Source organism: Lycorma delicatula, chromosome 10 (genome assembly GCF_047948215.1).
Source record: "Lycorma delicatula isolate Av1 chromosome 10, ASM4794821v1, whole genome shotgun sequence".
Taxonomy (NCBI): Eukaryota; Metazoa; Arthropoda; class Insecta; order Hemiptera; family Fulgoridae; genus Lycorma; species Lycorma delicatula.
In genome coordinates, this window is record NC_134464.1 from 93,064,778 (window position 1) to 93,089,698 (window position 24,921).

General features: G+C 28.1%; 1 protein-coding gene across 1 annotated transcript in view; it reads left to right on the forward strand.

Annotated features, from left to right (window-relative positions):
* Window positions 1-518: 518 nt before the first annotated feature.
* LOC142331080 (visual system homeobox 1-like) overlaps window positions 519-24,921 on the forward strand; it is a 374,704-nt gene continuing 350,301 nt past the window's right edge. The window contains exon 1 of the mRNA XM_075376744.1: window positions 519-1,001. Coding sequence (XP_075232859.1) covers window positions 674-1,001 — 328 coding nt within the window. The 5' untranslated portion in view covers window positions 519-673. The remainder of the gene's footprint in view (window positions 1,002-24,921) is intronic.

Consider the following 24,921-nt stretch of genomic DNA (forward strand, 5'->3'; position numbering starts at 1 on the left):
ATTTATTTAAAAATACTTTGATACTTTTAGATTAAGGTTCAAAAAGTTTTCTTAAAATTGCTCCATCTTTTTCAATTGTTTTTCCAGCCTCGTTTCTTTCATTGTTATTATCGTTTCTGCAGCAAAATCTAAATTTTAGTTTTATAAAAAAATAACGGAACGTAATTTAATTAATAAATTAGCATTTTCTATGTAGAAATTATATTTATTTATTTGTAAACGAAAAAAAGTTTTAATAGAACCTATTTATTGCTTTTTATTATAAATGTTCTCGTACGACAAGAAAAAAGTTTCTATTTTTTTAAAAATGTTCTCAAAAGTGTTTATTTTTAGGATGGGTTGCGCTAAGAGTTTAAGAATAAAACAAGGTGGGGATAGAAGTAGGCGGGATGCAGTGAAAAGTTATAACGACTGGAGGGGGAAACATTAAATACCAGGTTCGAAAAACATCTAAAGGACATCTCAATCGGGCGACTCCCCCTTTTATAAGCGAATGGTGGGGGTGGTTTAGAGTCGTGTACTGAAGAGACGGTGTCGGTGCAGGCGGGTGGGGTGAAGTTTCTGTACTAGCGTCAACGACAGTAGGCGTTCGGACACGCCGCGGAGTTGAGACTGAATTTTGACGTTCTCCAAAAGCATCCTTTCTCTGTTGGTGGCATGCAGGAGTGGGAATATGAACGGTCATAGTGACCAAGCTAGCGGTACCGGGTCAGGGACCATAAGGGTTGTCGCACCTAGCGTTGAAAAAGAATTGACCCGAAGAATGCCTCAACGATCGCCTTTCGCTATACAGGAACTCCTGGGTCTCGGGGATTCGTCTGGACACAGGAGTCCCACCGCTTCCGGTTATCCTGGTTACTCTATGGCAGCCGTCAACGCTTCGAGGATGGCCTATTTCAACGCACAAGCCGCAGTAGCTGCGGCGTTTTTGCCTCATAATTTAGGAGCTGGTATTACATCAGGTCCACCGCCGGGATCTAATCATCACGGTGGGCCACCGGGTAAGTGAACACACCGTAACCTATTACTAAATTTAAGAATCTATGTTTACGTAAATAATTCAAATATACTTAAATAAAATAATATTAACAAAATCTAATTTCAAAACTGCTTTCTACATTAAAAAAATATCTTGTTGACGTGTTAATCTTAAACGACATTAAACTGTACTTTTACATCGTTCAAAAAATTAAAAAATTTATAAATTATAATTTATAATTATTATTATAATTAAGGCCTAACTATAGTTAAGCCTTAATGCAGGTTTAATAAAATTTAACTTTTTTCCTAAATATACATACTATCCAGAAAACACGTTCAATTATTATAAACTAATAAAAAAAAAAACCAAAATTAAAATTACAAGTGTATTTCAAAAATTAATTATTCTTTTAAAAGTACGTAGATGCCAAATTAAAAATGTAATATGAAATAATAAAATTAGGCTTAATAATAATTAAAAATTTTAATTTTGTTTTAAATACGGTGTAATTTTGTATACACAGCCTATACTTTTTCTTCAGTTTTGTTAATTTAAAATTTGGAGTTACTTTTAACCTAAAAAATTAAAAAATGTTCAAATAGAAAAATAAAATATATTTTTTTAAATTATAAAAACAACGCAAAGAAAAATTAATCGTTCTAAAATTCTACTGTATTTAAAATAGTACAAAATTATAAAATAATTCGTTTGAAAACTTCTACCTGGAAATAACTGTAGTATAATGTTTATGTTAGGCCTTAGTAAAAATCAACAGATATAAAATTATAACATTTAAATATTTTGTAAACTAATATTGCACGATTATTTTTTTAATTTCTTTTAATTTTAAACGGTCTGGTTTTATTACTGTTAGTAACAACTATTCAGAAAAAAATCTAAATTTAACCTAAACTTTTATTACATGAGGATTTAAAAAACGTTTATTACATGAGGATTTTATTACATCAGGATTTAAAAAGTATTCAATTTATTGTATTTTTTATTAGAATAAACTTACTAAAAACAATTTTAAATATTTTTATAAATTGTTAGCCTGATTTTCAAATAACCTAAGCCTAGAATTATCTAAACGTTTAAATTTAATTTTACATCTAAAATTTTACTTGTAATACATTTGTATATATAAATAACGATTTTCATAAATTAAAATCGGCTTATGAGTAAGATTCATTTTTAAAAATCACTTGAAAAATTTTTGGTTAGGTTAAATCAGGTTATATTTTTTTCTTTAAAAAATTAAATCCTGTATTCTTAGCCTATAGATTTATAAAAAAGAAACAGATATATGTTTATAAAATTAAATATATAAACGATGTTTATATATTAAACATTATTTATGTTATGTTTATGTTTTGAATAGGCTTTTTGAACTGAATATTACCGATTTGTAAGTTATTTTATAACCGCTACCGACATTTTATAAGTAAATAAATAAAGAAATATCTGTGTAAAATATATAATCTAGACTATTATTTAACAGGCCTGTATTTTAGAAGCAGTAAGGAAGAAGATACTTAATAGTTTACGATCTAATAAAATCCTTAAACTCAAAATCTATATTTCTGAATCTTATTTAAATTTCACAGGAACTGTTTCTTAGAATTACGTTAATAGATTAAACACGATTATTATAACTGTAATACATTATTTTGAGTAGGCGCAATTATAATTTACTTACAAGCAACCTAATATAAAAAAAAAAATAATACACAAAGAAAAGTAAAAATAAATATCTTTCAAAAACAGAAAAATATATTTATTATTTATTTTAAAATTTAACATTTTTTATAAATCTAACAACCGTTTAGCTACATAGATTTTTAATAAATTTGTTTTCAAATTTTTAAAACAACATTAAAAAAATGCGGGACTTTAAACTTAGCAGAAACTGAATGCGCCTATAAAACAGTTTTATTTTTGTTCAAAATAAAATGAAATAAACCGACGAGTGATTAATAAATTTTACAGCAAATACAAATTTTTTTGGGTGTTTATTTATTAATTCATAATAAACTTTGCCTAAGAAAGAAATAATTTGCCTAAACCGGTCTTTACCTAGGATCTGATAGAAGAAAACGGATTTATACTTACTTAAAATAAAAAACAAAAATAGCTCAAATTATGATTCCTTATATTTAATATAAATTTAATACATAATTTTACTGAAAAAAATTAAAAAAACATCATACGTTTTGTAACTGCGTTACAAGTAGGTTGTCAAGTTTTTATTTATAAAAAAACCGGACCTTTTTAAAGTTATTTAGCCCTCGTCTACGTAGTAAGTAATAAAGTAATTTTTTTTAATAACTAATAAATATTATCTGCTTAAGTTATTTTTTTAAAACGAGGGCTAAATAACTTTAAAAAGGCCCGGTTTTTTTATAAATAAAAACTTGACAACCTACTTGTAACGCAATTACAGTTTCTTTTTTGGTTTGAGCGTATTTGAACAGAGATAGAAACAAATATATTTTTACTTGAAAACCTAACCGACAGAAAAACGTAAATACATGTTTTAAGAAAAAACATCCGTCGAATTGAATTGCAAACTCAGTTTTTTAAAAATAAAAATAAAAAATGTAACCATAAAATTTATTATCTTTTATCCTAAGCTATTAGGGGTACCCAATAATGTATTTGAAACGTTTTAAAATATAATATATATATATATATAATGTATTGTTTTATTTAAAGACAGTATTTTCCAAGAAGTACACATACACATACATTTTATTTTTGATATTTTTTATTAACAGTAACGAAATAACAAATGACTAATTTATATTTCATAACAAAATTTAAATATTATTCGCGGTAAAGGTACTAAATAATTACTAACTTTCAAAGTTTATCGAGAATTAAAAACTAAATAAACGTTATTATCACAAGATATATATTTTATTAATTAACGAACAGAAAAACATAATCGCTTTCCTTAGGCTTTGTAAAAGTATATAAGAAAAATATAATTTAAATCCTAATTAAAATGTTCCATCCAAATATATATTTTATTATGAAGAATTTTAAACACGGTTAAAATAAAATGTAGGATACTTATAAACCATTATAAATAAAAATAATACATATGAAAAATAAAAAAACTGAAAACAAGCTTAGTTTTTATTTAGTATTTTAAACAAAAATTTGTTTAAAACGAGAATCTGTTTTACTTATTATTACAGATTAAATTCGGTAAATTATTTAAGTACGTAATAAATAAGCAATTATTTTATTTTTTTTTATAAAATAAAGAAATTCGTATAACACTTTTGTATCTTTCTACGTATTTTGTATTTATGCAAAATATAAACTGAAACCCTTAGAAAATAAATTCTATGATAATAAAAACTCAATTAATTAAAAAAAATAGTCGTTTAATTTTTTTTATTTTTTTAAAGAAATACTATCCGTGTAAATTATTTAACAATATTAGTTTTATATTCGACAATGTCGTTAATTAAATCTTTAAAAACGATGTATTCTTACTAATGACTTTATTGTAATAATTGTTCGGGTTAAATTTTTTTTTTAATTTTATTATTTATAAAAACAGAATGTATTTTTTCACCGTCGTATAAAAAAAGAAAAATTGAAATTATACTAAAATTAATTAAGCCGAATAAAGATCGAAAACGTTTATATCTATCGATTAAAATTCTAGGCTGTAATAAGCGGAAACCACACACGTAGTAAAAAAAAAAACCGGCTCGAATACACAAACTGAAATTTTTTTGTCAAACTGAACATATAGCCCACAGAGCTTGTCTTGTGGTTAAATCGTCGTCACGAATCTGGTTTTAACAGTCGATTTTCGAAGTTGAAGACAATTCAAATACTATTAAAAATTAGCTACTTTTTTACGGATTTGAATACCAGACGGTGGATTCCGGTGGTTGAGGTTCAATTAACTACACATCTCAGAAATGGCGGACTGAGTTTGTATAAGACTACATCTAATTTACATATATACATAACCTGAACTTACTGGGCCTTGGGGAGGGGGGGGGGTTACTTATTGTTCATTAATTGAACACACAACATACACATTTGGAAAAAAGTTTAATTTGTACGTATTTTTGTATATATATAAAAAATTCGATGTATTGGTTTAGTCGATACAACATTTAAAATGGTCAACAATGTAACCATGATAAATAGAAAAATAAATATCTTTGGTTAATATACCGTCAAAATTTAACGACTTGCTAAAGGCTTGCATCTTATTACAGCAAAAATTTTAATTTAATTTTTTTTATTTCATATTGCACGGTGAATTTATAAATTATTTTTGAAGATTTTGCGAAAGATATTCGTTTAATTTTACCAAGTTAATAGTTAATATTGTAATTTTAATATCAGATCGTGGTAACTTATTAAACATAATTCATAATAAAAATAAATAAACTAATAATTAAAATATTTATATCAAAAGTTAAAACTATTTGCGATTTCCTTTCGAAATTGAAATTCACGCATCCTTTTATACAACATTCAGTCAATTGCACTTCACACCTAAACTTTCATACCGTAATTGAACGATATATTTAAATTATACGACCAAAAAACGGGGTTAATGATATTTGAATCTTTCAAAACATTACGGAAATTCAAAGATCGATTAGAATATTTTACTATATAAATTCATCGTTTCAAAAACCAATAGGTTTTAAATTATTAATGATTTATTTTTGATGGTATTTTGGCTGTGGGTTTTTATTATTAGAAATAGGTACGGATAGATTATAAATCCAACATAATGGGATTCGAATGTACACGATTGTTTATATAAAAAAGAAATAATTAACTGATAATCAGATTTCAATTATTGACCGTTGAATAGCCTAACTTTCCATTTTGTAATTTATATGATGCGTTACACGGCTTATTGAACACAATTTAACTTAATAAATTTTAACAACAAACAAAACAGAATCAATAGATTTATTATATTTTAAGGCTATCTCAAAATTTTATATTTTGTGAACAGAAAGACCAAAAATACGAAAACAAAATTATTTTCATTATAAAATATTCCAGAATATGAAAAAAATAACAATATTTTATAGCTAAATATTTAAGCTAAGCTTTGCAATGATATTTTTAAATAACTTCTTCCGGCTTTCATTATTTTTTTGATCAACAACAGTATTAAAATAACACTTAAGCAGTAATTTTTTAAGGTTAAATTACTTGTAAAATAAAAAAAAATTAATTCTATAACGCATAATACGTTTAAATTGAATGTAAATAAGTGCCGGGTTCGAATCCCGGTCAGGCAAGGCATCTTTTCATACGCTATCAATTTCCACAAGACTATTGGTCGTGTTCGCTTTTTAGTAACAAAAAAAAACAAACATAATAAATAAATACGATATGTGTAAGATTAATAATAAATTTTTAAATCCTAAAAATATTGTAACGGTAAAAAAAATAAAAATTATCTTGAAAGTTTTGAAAATAATAATTCGCATATTATTGCGGTTTTATTTATTGTAACATCACACACATATATATATTATATTAAAATTTATTTAAAATATTAAAAATTGATTTGTTACGTTGCAAGTTACTTTGAATTTTAAAGTTATTGTATCTGTATTAAAAGTTTTTAATAACTATATAAAATTGTTTTTTTTTAAGCAATTCTTTTTTCAGTTAAACATTAATAATAAAAAACTAAAAGAACTTTACACAAAATTAATAATAATAAATAATAAATTCGTTTTCACTTTCAGATAAATTTTCTTTTTTGTATTAAATAAATAAACATAGGTTATAACTTGAAACATTATATCGTCTGTTAAGTTTCTCCGCTACATAAAATTTCATAGAAAATAATCTAACGATTAAAGTAAGTGAAATTGTAAGTAAAAAGTAAAATCAGAACGAAATCCGTTTATATCGATATCGATCTTTTAAGTTTTAAATCTTTCATTTACTTAAGATAACTATTAAAAGTAAAAGAAGATAATATCGATTAATATTATTTAATATATAGATTAATTTTAACGACGTTCTAATAAAACTACTGAACTTTTATCCTTATACTTAGGTTGAGGTTTTATCGAATAAATTTCTGGATATTCAGTCTGAATTTTGTGGAATTCTTGCTTCATCTGACGATTAAAAAAACATTATACTTTATAAAAAAAGATTTTTAACTTTCTAATTTCGATTGCCGACTCGTGATATAAACGAATGAACTACCGGTTTTCCTTTTCGATAGATTTTTAGATAAACAATACGTATTAAATTCAGCGTTATTATTTTCTAATTTAGAATCGTTAAATTTGCCCGTACGAATAAGAGTGTATTTTGTTTCTTAGCGGAAATCTTACGTCGATTTTTTGAATTATATTGATTACTGGAACGGCCTTTACGCAGATAATTACAATAACAATTTTTATTTTCCAAAAAGGCTTTACGATCCTCATTGGAGTTCAAGTTTATAACTTCTAACCGGTATAAATAACGATTTGAGTTACAGAACGAACATCGTTTAAAGGTAAATTTAGGGTAATAACTAACAGTATGTTTTTTATATTGTTTAATATTATTTAAATTAAAGGTTTGGTTGTATTTTAACAACGGTGATCTTTGGTTTCGTTTTCTGTATTTATTTGCTTGTTTGAAGAGAACGAATTAATATTTCTTAAGGTTGTCGTCTGTAATTAAGAAACTCGATAAAGTACTTAAAGGTGGAAGAATGTAGATAATGAAATTTTTGGATGTTAGATAAATCATATCTCTTATGCGCTAAATCAATAAATATATTAAAATAGTGCTGCCAATTCTAATACGTTAACTTTAAAAATAGGTAAATGTATACATACATAAGAAAAATAATTTTTATTTTTACGCATTTATTATTATTTATTTTTATGTATACTATGTACGGAAACAATAGTAAAATTTTATTATTTTGAACGATTTAAATATTCAAATCAAAATTGGTAAAATTAACATTACAAGTCTGGAAAAACTTCACTTACCGCTTACGAATCTAAATTAAAAAGTAATCTTGATTCTAAAAACATAGCCTATCCGGGTTTGATTAAAAACTAATTTTTTTTTTACTTTTATATGGGAAAAGTTTGAATGAAAAAATTCAATTAAACACTTTTCATCAGTAATTAAAAGAATTTTTCGGTGCATTTCTTTGTTTCATTTTTATATTCTCTAATTTTTTTCTACATATTAATTTAATTTAAATATTTAATTCCAATTTTGTCTCTCCCTTCGGTATTTATTATCTAAAATTCCTTCCGCTCCAAATAAATAAATCTAAGTCAGAATCTTTTTTTTCTAATAAGAATTTTTCACACGCTTCCTTTTTTGTTCGATTTACGTTAAAACCTCTTTGTTCGAAACTACCCCACCTACTTTCAAGATTCTTCAAAAATACTATTTTTAAAAATCCGCTATGATTTTGCCTTTTTTATATTTTCATTTGACGTTTCCTTGCCGTAAATCGTTAAGTAACCTTAAAAATATTTCATCCCTGTTACTTAGTATTATATTTATTTTTGTTTTTGTATTAGAATCTTATTTTTCAACGAACGACAATTCGATTTTGAATTCAATGTGTATGTACGTGAACGATCGGTTTTAGTCTCGGATTTTGGATTTAGATTAAGCGACGATAAAGGATTCCAAAATATACGAACGGTCGAAATCGCCCTTCGGGTTCACCTGAAAACGGCCACCAAAATTAAAATCGTTACACAATAACAGTGTAAGTTAACAAGTCGGTTCAAACGCATTAATGTAAGGATTAATACAACGCAAAAAAAACAAACATAAATATCAGTTTTGTAAATCAAGTTCAATGCCGAAATGGCGAAAAAACTAGCTGTTTAACTGAAAAAATATGCAATGAAACCGCCAAAAGAGGAGATAACAAAGTTATATTAATTTAGGGTATGAAGGACCAAAATAAAAATTTATTGAAACCATATCAAACTCGTTTGCGCTACCTGCAGGATTTTTTAAACATTTTTTTACACTTAAAAAGATAAAATGTGCAACTCTTTGATCGTAAGAGATACTGAAAAAAAATAAAACTACCGTCGCATAAAATTATGAATTACGTTTAACATAATTTGTACCTATTTAATCGACTACCAAATGAACGATCACGCGAGATAACGACACATTAAAATATAAAAATAATCCTTTAAATATTTATATAACCTTAGTATACTACAATAATAATGTTCGTTCGGGAAGATCTCGTCGATAACTGATTTTAACGTATAAATTATATGCGATTCCTCGCATATAGTTTATACCTTAAAATTATAAATTTTTTTATGGAATTAAAAAAAGAAAATATTTTCTTTCGTTTGATCATCTTGTCCAATTTGACCGCCTAAATTAGAAAATGATTTTATTCCTGATAATACTTATATTACTTTTTCTATTATTTTCTGTTTCAATTACGATATTTTAATGAAAAGAAAATGAACAAAATTATAAATTTATAAAATTTGAATAATTTATAAAATTAAAGTTTTTTGTTTGAAAAAATCATTAAATACCTAAAACAGAAAAAAAAAACTTACGGTACGTTAATTATCTATTCAGTATAAAATTAGATTTGTACTCCGATCAAGATGATTAGTAAGGGGTCTTTCAGATTGAACGCAAAAAATTGACAGATTGGAGTGACAATGTTGATTTTTTTTATTTGGTTTTTTAATATTTTTACCTACTTTTCAGTCGTTTATAACAAATCATCGTGGAATGCCACACGCCTTAAAAACGTTTACGAATCAAAAAAATGTATTATCGAAATATGGAATCGGATTACAGCTACGTATATACGCGATATTTAAGGTGTGTTTAGTAGGCTAAACAAAAGCATCCTTTGGTTGAAAAATTCGAAGCGAATCTTTCTCTACTTGTTGTTGAAACAGTAATTCTCAAAAGAAATGCAAGGAGTCAACAGAATATTGCTGCTGTAAGTGAAAACGTTCATAAAAATCGAAATTTATTGTCTTAAATCGCTCACAAGAATTTTACTTTTCTTCAACAACATGGCTAAACTTTGCGTAAAGAACTTGGTTTACACCCGTACAATATTCAACCGACACAAGAATTAAATTCACAGGACGATTATTCTTGTCGTCGGTTTGCCGACTGGACTCCAGAGCAGCTCGAAGTGCATCCAAATTTTCATAAAAGTCATCTTTTTAGACGAGGCTAATTTTTATTTAACGGCTTTATAAACTACCAAAATTGTCGTAATCGGGATAATTCCGATCCACAAATGATTCATCGGCAATAATTACATTCAAAAAACATCAAATATTGTGAGTTAGAATAACCTTAAAAACTATGTGCATATATAACATATATTACACAACATTTCAAAATAACGTAATTGAAATTAAAAATAAAATAAAACAATACCATAAAATATTGTGTAAATGTAAAATTGTTCCGGTAGGTATTAAACAAATTTAAGGAACCGATTCTGGGAATAGAAATAAAAAAGAAAAAATATTATTTTCTGCGTTAATTTAATTAATAATAATTTTTGTAATCATTATTGTCGACCGCATTATTTTTTCGATTCACCTTTAACGACTTCAGCTGTTTATCAATCGATTTGAAAAAATATCACTTTGTTCGCAATAAAAATCTTAACGTTTTATTTAAAAAATTATTCGATTATTAATATTTACGGAAATATTAACGATACAAAATCTTTAATGGCTTCCGTTTTCGAATTTTCAAAAAAAAATTCAAATTTATTTATTTTGTAAAAGATATTACGTACGAGAATTCAAAACTTTAAAGAGCACAAAATTTTATTTAAATATATCAATCTGTCGTTAGAATATACATTTTTATTGAAAAAACACAACATGGCGGAGAGAGGACAAATTAAGCGATATAGGGAGGTTTTCTCCAGAAAACGTTTCTATTTCTTTTGATTTTCTGAAACACCCTCTTAAGTTTGAGCAATACCTATAGGGACACCTATACACCTACATATATATATATATATATGTAGATTAGCATTCCCATCGCGGGTTCTCACGTTCTATATAATTACTTGCGTTTTCCGACGCGATAAATTTTTTTTATTTTATGCATTTAGTTGAGTAACCTGAGGCAGGTGCAGTCAATCGCGTCACACAGTAACAGTAGCTGTAGCTGTATTGGTTGAGCCGCAGCGCCACGCTGTACACCAACGCACCCCTTAAAAAATCTAAATTAAAAAAAAACCGAAATTGTTTTTTTAGATATTTATCTCAAGAGTATTTACTAGCCCAAAAATATTTCGTTTACTATAGTCGGAATTAGAGAAAATTTGCAATCGCCGTTCGAAGTTTTTACACCTTTCTTCACCCCTTACAAGGAGGTTGAATTTCAAAAAATCTATAAGTTGGTTTTTAGCTATTCGCATGAAGAATATAAACACCAAAAATCGAACTGATATCTGTATTTATTACCGATAAACAAAATACGGGTTTCAAAAAAAAAATCAAAAATTCATTCAACATTTTAAAGCCTGAATTTCATAAAATCTAGGAATTTTTTTTTGATATTTACATAAAGGTTACACACACAAAAAAATCACGTTTATATCTACATTTTTCATTGATACTGCATTTTAATCCTTTTAACACGAAATTTCAAATAAATCCCTTTCTTAGTACGCCTTTATACCTAAGAACGTGTATACATATTTTCATCAATTTATCGTTAGTATTTTTTTGGCGTTGCAAGTTTTTTCACGCTTAGAAAAAACTAAAGATGCAACTCTTATTAAATCACTAAGCCCAGAATTTTTTTTTATGAGATTTACTGATTATTCAGTGTTAAAGTAATCAGAAATTCACTAATAAATCCGGTTTTTTTTGTTTTATAGAAATATTCTAATATCGCTTTTAGATTGACATCTAGTAAATTCCAAAAGGAAATCCCGATAAAAAAGTGTAATAAAATATTTTTTATAGTCCAAACAGTTAATTAACTATAAATGCTTATTTTTTTGTACAGTATAATCCCTATATATATTTTTACACTTTAAATATTCCCAAATAAATAATTTAACAATAAATCTTCAGTGAACTATTTTAATCGATTAAAAAAAAATATTAGAAAAAATTGAAATGATTTTTAAAAATCCAATTTTAAAGGTCAATTTGAGTAAGAAATGCACTCAAAAATGTGGTAATAAAAAGACCAAAAATTACTAAAATAATTATAAAAATTTTTAAATGTAATTAAATAAATGTCACAGTTTTCTAAACTAGAAAAATTGGGAAAAACGAAAGGAAAATAAAAAGAGTTTTTTTCTTATATAAATCAGAAAATTTTGTAAGACAGTATTTTTTTTTTTCATTTTGCAAATCCACTTTTTTTCAAAAACCCTAATTTTCTTTCATACATAAAATAGGACTATTTATTGTGACATTAGGGGTAAAACCTATTCCTAAACAACGTTTGAAACATTTTGGTGGATTAAAAAACTAATTAATTTTAAAAACCTAAGAACGTTAAAGACCTCTTTTCAATTAAACTACTTCATACATTTTGATTTCTGAATCCATTTTGGTTAATAAAAAAATTCCATAAAATTTAAAATAAACTTTTTAACGTACACACAGACAAAACAAATTTACTATTATACACTTATTAAAACTAAAGTTTTTTCTCCGGAAACAATTTTTTATTTTATTACAAAAGGATCAGAAAATTTAACATAATTCTGAAAACTATAAAAAATAAAGAAAACACACCGTTAGTGTTATTCACATATATCATTTACTAAACTTATAAATATTTTTTTTTAAAACCTATTAATATTTAAATACTGTGTCCATACCGATCGGCAAAACAATATTACGTTAATTGTTATAACCTAAAACTTTGCTATTCGAAAACAATAGCCGGCTACTTAACTATTTTATCAAGCCAGTTAAAAGAGAAAAAACCCGTTAAGTTAATTTTAGAGCTAAATGTTATCTTTGTTTTCAAAAAAATAGAAAACGGATAATAAGTAATTTTGTACATTAGTGTCTATTTTAATGATAATTTCTAACATTTTTTTGTTGGAAAAACAATAAAAACGATAAATTTTTCCAATAATAGAGATATTTAAAAAGTAAAATGTATTTACAGAATAGATGTTACTTATTTTAGTACGAGATTATTATTACGTAATTCATTAATCTTTACCGATTATTTTATATTCCGAAAGAGTAATTTCCATTTTCTAGTTATTAAAAAAATAAAGTATTTACGACAAGATTAAGTAACGAATGAACCCGGATTTTATATTTTTCGCGAGTATGTTTGTAAATACATGTATGCTCGGCTTTTATTTTAGAAATGCTAAAAGAAAAAATGAAGAAGAAAAAATTAATAACGATGTAGGCAAATTATATAAAAGATGGTGAGGTACATAAAGGAGTTTTTCAAGTTGAAAATGTTTTGACTTGAGGAAAATAATACGGAATAATTATATTACAGGAAATAACACAAATATTTTTTTTAATTTTCGTAAAATCACAACCATCCTATGAGAATCTCATAATTAAAATGTATTTGAAAGTAATTAATTTCCTCCTAATAGATAATGTAATTATATATATATATATTAATCATATATTAAAATATATATATATATTAATAATCAGACTAGTGGCACCTTGCTGTTCCACAGTGTTATTTCAAATAATGTTATATATCTTTAAAAAAATCGGCTAAAACCTATTCCTTTTACAACACACGTCTCACCCAGAAGCCCCTTATTTTTCTCTTCCCTTTCCTACCAGAGGTAAATTGGATTCAAAACCTATTTCCATTCCGTTCAGCAGAACGACTAGACGGATAGAGCTTTTTTTTTATTCTGCTCAGAACGGGTCCGTAGGTATGTCATTAAGCAACTACGGATCTCCAAAACGATTTTCCTCCGACTAACCTCGGAAAATTTTTCAGTTAGGAATGCGACGTTTTGAGGACTTCTTAGGAAGAGACTCGAGTTTGCGGTCGGATGACGTCTAATGACATATCTGTGAGTCATTCCGAGCAGAATAAAAAAAAGTCAGCCCGATCCGTCCGTTAGAACGCCCACAAGGACTAGAAATCGGTTTTCAGGACTATTTTTCAATAAGTTCCTACTTTTAAAAAAATAGTAATTCTCAAAATTAAATTTTGATAGATTCAATGGAATTGAGACGTTATCAGGTTGAAAATATTTATAAAATTCTACCGTAAAGATAAAAAGTAATTTTTTATACTTTATTTCGAATGAATTTTTCCCAAAGTATTTGAACATGAAAAAAGTAGTTAAGCGATTTTAAACATCGTTTAATCGGACTTTTTAAGAGCCTACTTTAGTGCAGGATTTAATTTAATTTGTAATTTTTATTCGATAACTTATTTCTTGTTTATAGGTTTTTTTATTGAGATCCGGGAGTGATCTTACTAAAGCAAAAATATCGATTCGTATTTTGTGAAAAATTATTTTTCCCTATTCATTTAGCTATTTTTCAAGTCGTCCGATTCCGATTATTATTAAATTCATACGCATATTTATGGAGTAATAATTAATAATTCCAATAACACAATTTTTAAACGGTTATGTTTTTAAACAAAATTATTTCGTTATTGTTTTAACAACAAAACTCGTAAAATTAACGGTATAAAGATAATATTTTAAAAATATTTTGATATTTCTATTATTAACTTTATATAAATATACTTTGTTACTTATTGGCAATTTAAAACGATTATATTTAGAACAAAATAATACTTTACGGTTAAAACTTCATATACCTCATCAAAATAGGTAACCTCAAACCTACAACAATTTTGTCAGTTCTACATTTTACTTTCCAAAAATAATAAATATGTGTAATAAAAAATAATTTTTTGCGTTCTTAACAGTTTTTGAAATATTTTGTTACGATTAAGAGACTCGTCGAAACTAGTCAAAATGAATTCAGGGATGGTCGAAATGGATATTTCCGTTGAAATCTGAAAACCGAAATTTTTCGCGATCACAGTACTTCCCCTTTTCTTCGTACAAGGAAGTAAAAATATACATCGATTTATTTTTAAATTATTTACGATATATCGCAAAAAAAACACAAGTAAAAAGTGTTTTCTTAGTATTAAATTTCCAAAATATTTGTGCATATTATTTGTAATACAACTAATCAAGTAATTTGTTACTAATCTAGTAACAATAGTTTGATTGCCTTTCTTTAAGATTAAACCTTTTCAAGAAGTGAAGCATCGCCTGTATATAGGGCTAACTGTATAAATGAAATAAAGGAAACGAAAGAAGTAGAAAAATAAACATTTCAATAATTTTTTTTATATCATTTTTTCTAACCTCTAATCATTTGCTGTATTACTTGTGCGGTAAGGATAAACACCAAGAATATTTCATATAACTTAACGTAGAGAATGACCTAAGTGGATATTCAACTAAAATATAGCAAACAATGCATGTACACAAAAAAAAAAAATTATAATAAGATTCGTATTTAGTTTTTAAATAATAATTAATTGTACTAAAAAAAAAAAAAGTAACTAGTAAGTTTAAATATCGTAATTGAAAAATTAAAAAAAATACTAATAAACAAAACTCCCCTTTACATACACATTTAAGCTTTTTCCTAGATGGATGTGCAGTTTCCTCTTCTTATTTGCTGCTTTATCCCGGTTTCCCTTTAATATTGTAAAGTAAGATTAATGAATTTGTTTTTAATTACATTTTTACTTGATCTAGGGTTGGTTTCTGTTCGTATTTATTCGAAAAAATAACCCGCTTCTTTCTGTTAATATTTCAGGGCAAAATAAAATTTTAATAATTATTCAAAAAATCTTCCTGATGAAGCGTAAACTGTTTTACATATTGCGGGAAGAAAAAAATTATCGGTAATATATTTATTACGCAAAATGTTTTTCTACAAATATCGAAAGTGATACTATAAATATGATAGTATATCATTTATATACTATCTTTACTTATTAATTTAAAATAAACAAAAAATTTTTTTCTCAATTTTGTAGGTAAATTTTGATCTTTTTATAGCATTTAGCGTTTACATATTTCTCCTTAGTTTCATGTTTTAGCTTACCCGTAAATAGATAAGGTAGAATCTTTCGTATCGGAAAATCATTTTTAATTTAAATTTAAATATCTCGTTTCCTAAATTTCCCATCTCTTGTCGTTTGAAAATTACAACTAAGTTTTACGGTTTTTGTTTTATTCTCATCATTTACAAACCGGGTTGGTCTAATAGCGAACTCGTTATCGCAAATCAGCTGATTTCGAAGCCGAGTGTTCTACGGTTCAAATCCTAGTAGAGGTAGTTACTTTTGCGGGCATTTGAATATTAGATCTTGATACCGGTGTTCTTTGGCGGTCGGGTTTCATATAACTCTACATATCAAGAACGGTCGGCCTGAGGAAGAAATAATCCTCATTCATCCTCTGAAGTAATATCTAACGGTAGTTCCGGAGGCTAAACGGAAAAAGAAAGAAAAACAGCTATCCACAGGGTTGTTCTAGATATAAAATTATTGTTCCGCATCAAATATTAAACAGCTGTTTTTCGAAATCGAGAGTTTTACTAGACGATTGATACCAACATATTTTGGGGGTTGAAATTCAATTAACCAACCGTGTATCTCAGGAACGGTCGACCTGAGCCTGTACAAGACAACAGTTTAATATGTCATACGTATTCTCATCTTTCGGTACTTTATTGTTCTCAGGTTGAATAGATTGCCAGTCGTATATTAGGAATAGAAATATAATTTTTGTAATATCGAAATAAGTTGATTCGTTAAAAATTATTTTTCGAGATAAATTTATTTTTTTATAAAGTCGGGTAGAAGGATGTATTTTTACTTGAAATCTAAAAAATCCTACCGTATTATTTTTAGTAAATGTATTTTTATGAAAAAATTTGAATTTTCTCAGTTAAAACATTTGGCTGTAATTTTAATCATACAGACAGATAGACATTAGTTTCTGCATGAGGTTTCATAAAAAAGACAAAAATAGTATATTAAATAAAATAAATATAACGCGTTTAAATGTAATATAAAATAGACAACGTAATATAAAAACGTTAAAGTATTATTACAATATAAGACATATTTTGAAATCGGATGAGAGAAAATTTGTTAACTTCTTTTAAAAGCTTTTAAAAGAAGCTTATGTAAATCAGATTCCGATTTGTGCTACTGATATACAATACTGTTATACGCCGGTCGTTAATTTAATACAATTTCTTTACTAAATAATTTGTTTAGACAAGAGTTGTAACAATACGATCGTCTCTATAAATACACACACGTTAGTATATATGATCTGCGTTGTTTCGATTAAGCGACTCTGAAATAAACTGAACTTACTTCTTTGACAGGGGAGATACGAGCAGAAGAGTCTTAAACAGAATTAAAAATAAGTAGCTATTAAAAGAATTGTTTCTTTTTTACATCGGATTTTTATAGTAAATATCACTCGATATTAGTTAAAGTTATTTATATCGACGTTCTAAATTTTTTTTTTTTTTTTTGTCTTCAGTCATTTGACTGGTTTGATGCAGCTCTCCAAGATTCCCTATCTAGTGCTAGTCGTTTCATTTCAGTATACCCTCTACATCCTACATCCCCAACAATTTGTTTTGCATACTCCAAACGAGGCCTGCCTTCACAATTTTTCCCTTCTACCTGTCCTTCCAATATTAAAGCCACTATTCCAGGATGCCTTAGTATGTGGCCTATAAGTCTGTCTCTTCTTTTAACTATATTTTTCCAAATGCTTCTTTCTTCATCTATTTGCCGCAATACCTCTTCATTTGTCACTTTATCCACCCATCTGATTTTTAACATTCTCTTATAGCACCGCATTTCAAAAGCTTCTAATCTTTTCTTCTCAGATACTCCGATTGTCCAAGTTTCACTTCCATATAAAGCGACACTCCAAACATACACTTTCAAAAATCTTTTCCTGACATTTAAATTAATTTTTGATGTAAACAAATTATATTTCTTACTGAAGGCTCGTTTAGCTTGTGCTATTCGGCATTTTATATCGCTCCTGCTTCGTCCATCTTTAGTAATTTTACTTCCCAAATAACAAAATTCTTCTACCTCCGTAATCTTTTCTCCTCCTATTTTCACATTCAGCGGTCCATCTTTGTTATTTCTACTACATTTCATTACTTTTGTTTTGTTCTTGTTTATTTTCACGCGATAGTTCTTGCGTAGGACTTCATCTATGCCGTTCATTGTTTCTTCTAAATCCTTTTTACTCTCGGCTAGAATTACTATATCATCAGCAAATCGTAGCATCTTTATCTTTTCACCTTGTACTGTTACTCCAAATCTAAATTGTTCTTTAACATCATTAACTGCTAGTTCCATGTAAAGATTAAAAAGTAACGGAGATAGGGAACATCCTTGTCGGACTCCCTTTCTTATTAGGGCTTCTTTCTTATGTTCTTCAATTGTTATTGTTGCTGTTTGGTTCCTGTACATGTTAGCAATTGTTTTAAAATTTTTTTAAAATGCTGAACATTTTATTCCAGTCTACGTTATCGAAAGCCTTTTCTAGGTCTATAAACGCCAAGTATGTTGGTTTGTTTTTCTTTAATCTTCCTTCTACTATTAATCTGAGGCCTAAAATTGCTTCCCTTGTCCCTATACTTTTCCTGAACCCAAATTGGTCTTCTCCTAACACTTCTTCCACTCTCCTCTCAATTCTTCTGTATAAAATTCTAGTTAAGATTTTTGATGCATGACTAGTTAAACTAATTGTTCTGTATTCTTCACATTTATCTGCCCCTGCTTTCTTTGGTATCATAACTATAACACTTTTTTTGAAGTCTGATGGAAATTCCCCATTTTCATAAATATTACACACCAGTTTGCATAATCTATCAATCGCTTCCTCACCTGCACTGCCCAGTAATTCTACAGGTATTCTGTCTATGCCAGGAACCTTTCTGCCATTTAAATCTTTTAATGCTCTCTTAAATTCAGATCTCAGTATTGTTTTGTCCCATTTCATCCTCCTCAACTTCCTCTTCTTTCTCTATAACACCATTTTCTAATTCATTTCCTCCGTATAACGTTCTAAACGTATAACGTTCTAAATAAATTTTAAAAATTGCTTTTTTTAATAATAAATAAGTAAAACATTCTTAGCGGTTAGACTTTTGTTTAATTACCTTTGCAAATCTAAAATTTGATTTAGCGACATAATATATAATTTTTCACACGCCCAAGAATATGGAGTTTTGAAAGAAAGCAATCGCATGTTGAATTTTAGCAACCGTTACGTAAAATTTTACTCAGATACCAAAATAAGTTTCAAAAATGTACTATAAAATATTCATTATTGAAATTTTCATTATTCGAAGATTTAGAAAAATACATTAACGTCAAATGTTAAAATGTAGTTTCACAAAAAATAAATTAATTAATTAACGTTAATAAAATCTGGCGATTTTTATTACCGATACAAAAAAGTTAACTGTACTTTATAATCCGACGACCAGACATGTTATTTTTTAACAAAGATTCGGCATTTTGCATAAACAGCTGTAATGCATTTTGCATAACAGTTCTGTAGTATAACTAGAAGTATCTAGTTATAATACAACTGTGGCTTTTATCTTACTACAATATAAAGAGTCAACGTCTTTTTAGTTTGGTCCTGATAACCGCGAATACTACTGAACCGATCATTACGAAATTTAACTCTAGTTTTCTTATGACTCCCGGAATGTTTACCGCAGTTCAAACCACACCGATTTCACTACTCTACATATAAAAATTAAAAAAAACATTTTACCCGAGAAGACTTTTCGTTACTTAAAATACTAATGTGAAGTTACATATTTTCTAACTAGCCCCGCTCAAATTTAGCGTAACTCAAGAACGATTCAACCGATTTACATAAAAGTATCGTATGCACAACTTCAGATAACTACTAGAGCAAATATAAATTTCAATGAAATTGATCAAACTGCTTAAGAGATTTTGAACCGTAAAGCTACATAGGGCTATAAAACCTAAAGAAAATTAGTTTTCACTCACCTCCCGGCAAGTGACCGAAAGTATACCGTTCTTTTCTTCGAAAATTTGTTAAAAAAGGAAAAATAACCTAGAACTTCTTTCGATAAATTTAATGTCATCGTTTATATGAATCGATGTATATGTCAATATCGTTCTTCAGGCGACTATTATTTAATTTACTAAATTTAATGTCACTGTTTAATCTGGTAGCAACCCGCGAGAATTCATCCTTACGCAAATAAACTATCACACTGTAGATTTTTATATTCTATTTAAGAAGTTCCATCAGGGCAAGCCGTAGATATAATCGGCACGGAATATCTACGTCACCAAGGTTACAAAGTGGAAGAAGAACTTCTAGGTACTCGAATTTACGATCCGACGTGAATCAACGCCAGAGCGTTCTCAGACTTGAAGCGCAACGCATACACTCGGTTCATAATCGAGTTTAACGTTTGAAAAATATGTTGAAATGTTGTACGCTGTGAATACCGATAACTCTTGACGGCGAGACCTCAAACGATTTTAAAATTATTTCCAATTTTTAAATTATATACGAGTTTAGTGTGGCCGGATACGCGACGGGGATGTTACTGAATTACGACTGAACATTTAAGAGTATCAAAGTACATAATAGCGAGTAGGCAGAAAATCCGTGATAAAGATCATTTTAGCAATAATATTACTTTTGGATGAGTATATCAAGCTTTAATACACCTCAGATTCTGATTGTATGACGATTTAAGACACCGAATCGTCACTGTTGAAGACGCTGCTGAGAAATAAAAAATTAAATAGAAAAGATCATGTCAGCTTTACCAAGATGACGAATGTCTTATGCAAACATAATTAAAGTTTAGTTACTTAAGCTTTATGAAAGAACATTATTATTAAGCGCTTCTTATCTGTGTTGTTGTTTGGTGTAGTCTTGAACATTATCAAAAGAATTACGGAAGATATAAGAGGCTTTTACCATGTTTCCTCATCTCGAAACCTACAACTTTTGCTTCCATTTTTTACGATTACAGATAAATGTTTAACTTACAGACATTAGTAATTTCAACAATAATTCTTTTGATGTTAAAATATTTTTCTAAGAGATTAAAAAATGGGGGTTGGTTAGTGTTTGCCACGGGGATGAACTCTAAACGCTGAATACTAACAGAGAAGTCAAGCGTTAAGACGAAAACTTGATTTATTATTAAGCGTAAATAACACACGTGTTGAGACATGTCCGCTTCCATGTCTTATACTTCGAGACAAAATTATGGGAAACTGAGTTTCAGACTGATGGAGAATTTCACGGTTGAGAAATTTTAGGGAGCGGTTTACCTGGATAATAGTTGGTCAAGCGTTAAGAGAAAAACTTGCATTATTATTAGAGTAAATTACAAACGGGTTGAGACGTAGAAATTTTATAGAGACTCGGTTTTCTAAGTCACTCTGCTCTTAATTTCTTTCATCGGCAAAGTTTAAATTGACTAGGTGTTTGCTTATAATATTCAACATTAGAACATGCTATTTAACAAAGAAGAAGTAGATCGATCTTAAAACAGTAAAATGCACGTTAACTTGACGATTTAATATTTATTTGTCATCTACAAATGATATGCCTTAAAAAATATCCAATATCCTGAATTTTTTTCCACTTTTGAAAAGCGGAAACGTATTTTAAATAATCGCCAAACTTTATACTACAAAGAGATTGTTAGTTTTAAATTCCAGTAAAAACTATTTCGTAAAACCAATCCAAGTTTCTCGTCTTTAATCTAAAGATTAAAAAGGATTTACATCGTTTTATTATTTCCTTGTACGAAGTAAAGGAAATATTGTGATCGCAAAAAATTACGGTTTCCAGATTTCATCGGAAATATCCATTTTGACCATCCCTGAATCCATTTTGAATAGTTTCGGCGTGACGTATGTACGTATCTCCTCGCATAACTCAAAAACGATTAGCCGTAGAATGTTACAATTTTGGACTTTGACTGTTGTAACATCTGGTTGTGCACCTCCTCTTTTGATTGTAATCGAATGATGAAATCCAAAGAAAATTGAATACTGAACTTTTTCTTAACGTTAGTAACAAGCCCTCATTGAGAGCTTTCTAACGACATATCATAAGTGGAACTTATTTTCATCGGTTCCGGAGTTATACCCTAATAAAATTTTAATTAATGAAATATTTTAATCTTACAAGGGGAAGGCACATCGGTTCGAATTCGACATTTCCTTTTTTTAACCTTTTTTTTAATGTAATATATTGATTTATTAATAATTTAACAGTTTACAATAAATAATAATTTAATTACAAAAATAAAGAAGAAAATATAAGTTATTAACGAAATAAAATTTTTTATAACTTTTCATTTAAAAAAAAAAAAAGCGTATATGTAATTTATTTAATAATCGTTCAAGGAAGTCATGTAGTGTTCACATCAGATATTTTTTAAATATTACGATTTAGTTCACGAAAAGATTAAATTAGTATTTTAAAGAAACAAGCATCACTAAATAAAACAAATTGTGTTAATTAGGCATCTACAATCCGTGCAAATCAGATACCTTGGCTATGATTTGGAAGTAATAGAAAAGGCAAAAATTATATTTATTAATTTTACTCAAATTGTAACAACGCGATATATTTTGATATTTATTGTTAAAAACAGATAAAATTTGGGTTTAATTTAAATGAATTTAATTATTCAGATCAGAAACTGCAGATAACCTTTTAATAAACAACACCTACTATAACAGCAGAGCGAGTAATAATTAATCAATTAAAGTGTTTTACGGTATGTTATTTCAGTAATTAAATACAAATTTTCTCATTTCTAATAAAAACCGATATTTGTATTTTTAATCGAATTCAATTATTTATTGTATGTAGAAATTGCCAATCTCATTGAATCAACAAACCACGCCTACGAAGAATTATTGCCGATATAAATGTAATAAAATTTCTAAAAAAAAGTTATTTATTGAAATAGAACTCCAGTAGGCCTACTTTTTTTTAAATTTTGATTTGAGAGTTTCCCTTATCCGGTTTAGAGATTGATTTTATGTCCTACAAGAACTAATCTCATTAACATATTAACGCGATTGATTTCATAGCATGTAGTTCCCGAGTTGAGTATAGATAGCAATACTATAATATATCTTTATATAATCCAGTACATTTTAAATAATATATTCATTTAAGTAGTCATTAAGAATAAATTATTCATAAGTTGATTACTTTTGTAACGTTCAGTTAAGTACAATGTTATTTCTCCTCGTTGCAGAATTAACACGTATTCTAAAAGTCTACACTTGGTTTTTTTTTTTAGTTATTATTGTTAATTCAGTTTGATTAGTTCTTAGAATGGACAGTTAATTGGATCCCTAAGGCAAATGGTAGCTATTAGTCCAAACCACAAAAAAAAAACTAATTGACTTCCTATTGACTCGGACATGGTTAGATTGGAATTGTTCATTAATCGGTACAGTTAAACATTTTAATCGTAAAACTACTAAGCTTGACTTAATTTATTAGTTATAAAGAACATATATATATTTTTATAAAATCGTAATGATTGTATATATAATAATAACATTTACAGTCTACTTGTCATTAAAGTTTTCAAAAGTCAACATCTGGATATGACGAGATTAGTTGCACTAATCTCGATATGAACAGATTTTTGCATTTTTCCCGTAAATATTAATGATAAATATCAAATAAAAGCGATTCATTTGTGTAGTAAATACTTTACACTGAAATTATTGATATAATTTATTTAAATAGTAACAACAGGCTTACTTCCTCTTGATAAACGGATTTTGCATGGTGTGTGAAAATATGCCACGCTTCTTTTTTTTGCGTTAAAGTGGTGGGGAATTCCCTTCATAAGCTGTCCTAGGGCAAACTTCTGTGATGCGTTTAAACGTTTGATTTTCACCACACTCACAAAGGGGCGTCGGGGTTTTACCCCATTTATACAGGAAATAGGCGCACCTACCGTGCTGAGTTCGTATTCTGTTTAGCGTTGACCATGTCTTACGTAGCAAGTCAAAACCCGGCGGCCTTTGAGTAATACATGGGATTTGGTTATTCTGCTTGGTGGTCTATTCTTGACGCCAGGCGTCAGTTACGTTAAATCCGTCCTCTGTGGCAGCAATTGGTGTTTTGATAGGTAGTGGCTTTCTAGATCGAAGGCGACAACGATTTGCATCCTCAATGTCCTCATGTATCGGTAGGTTTCGATTGTTCGTAATCTTCTTGTACTCTCTTACAAGAACGTTCATTCGGCGCAGGTTCGGGGGTGGTATGTGGCTCAAAACCGGGAGTCATTCCACGGGAGTAGACTTGATAACCCGGCAATCATTCTCATAGTGTTATTAAGTTGAGCATCAAATCTATGAACATAAGGGTTGTTGAGCCACGCTGGCGCACAATATTCAGCAACCGAAAAGACCAAGTTCCGATCTGCGCAAAGTTGAAGCCGATGCTCCCCACGTTGTTCCACAGAGCTTATGTATAATGTTGTTTCTGGCTTTTAATTTCTCTGCAGTTTTCATTAGGTGCTTCTTAAATGAAAGCGTTCTATCAAGTTTTACGCCTACGTATTTTGGCGTCTTATTGTGAAAGAGCCGTGTATTCTCGAATAGAATTTTAAGCTACATATTAGCGAACTTGTTACTCAGATAGAAGCATGACATAAAGAAGTGAAACAAAGAAAAAAGTCACACAATATACACAAATACAATAGAAGAAAAACTCAAGAAAACAGGTCTCACAACAATATAAACATCAAATCCAATACAGGAAGAACATAAAAATACGGGACATGCATTAATATTACACGATCAGT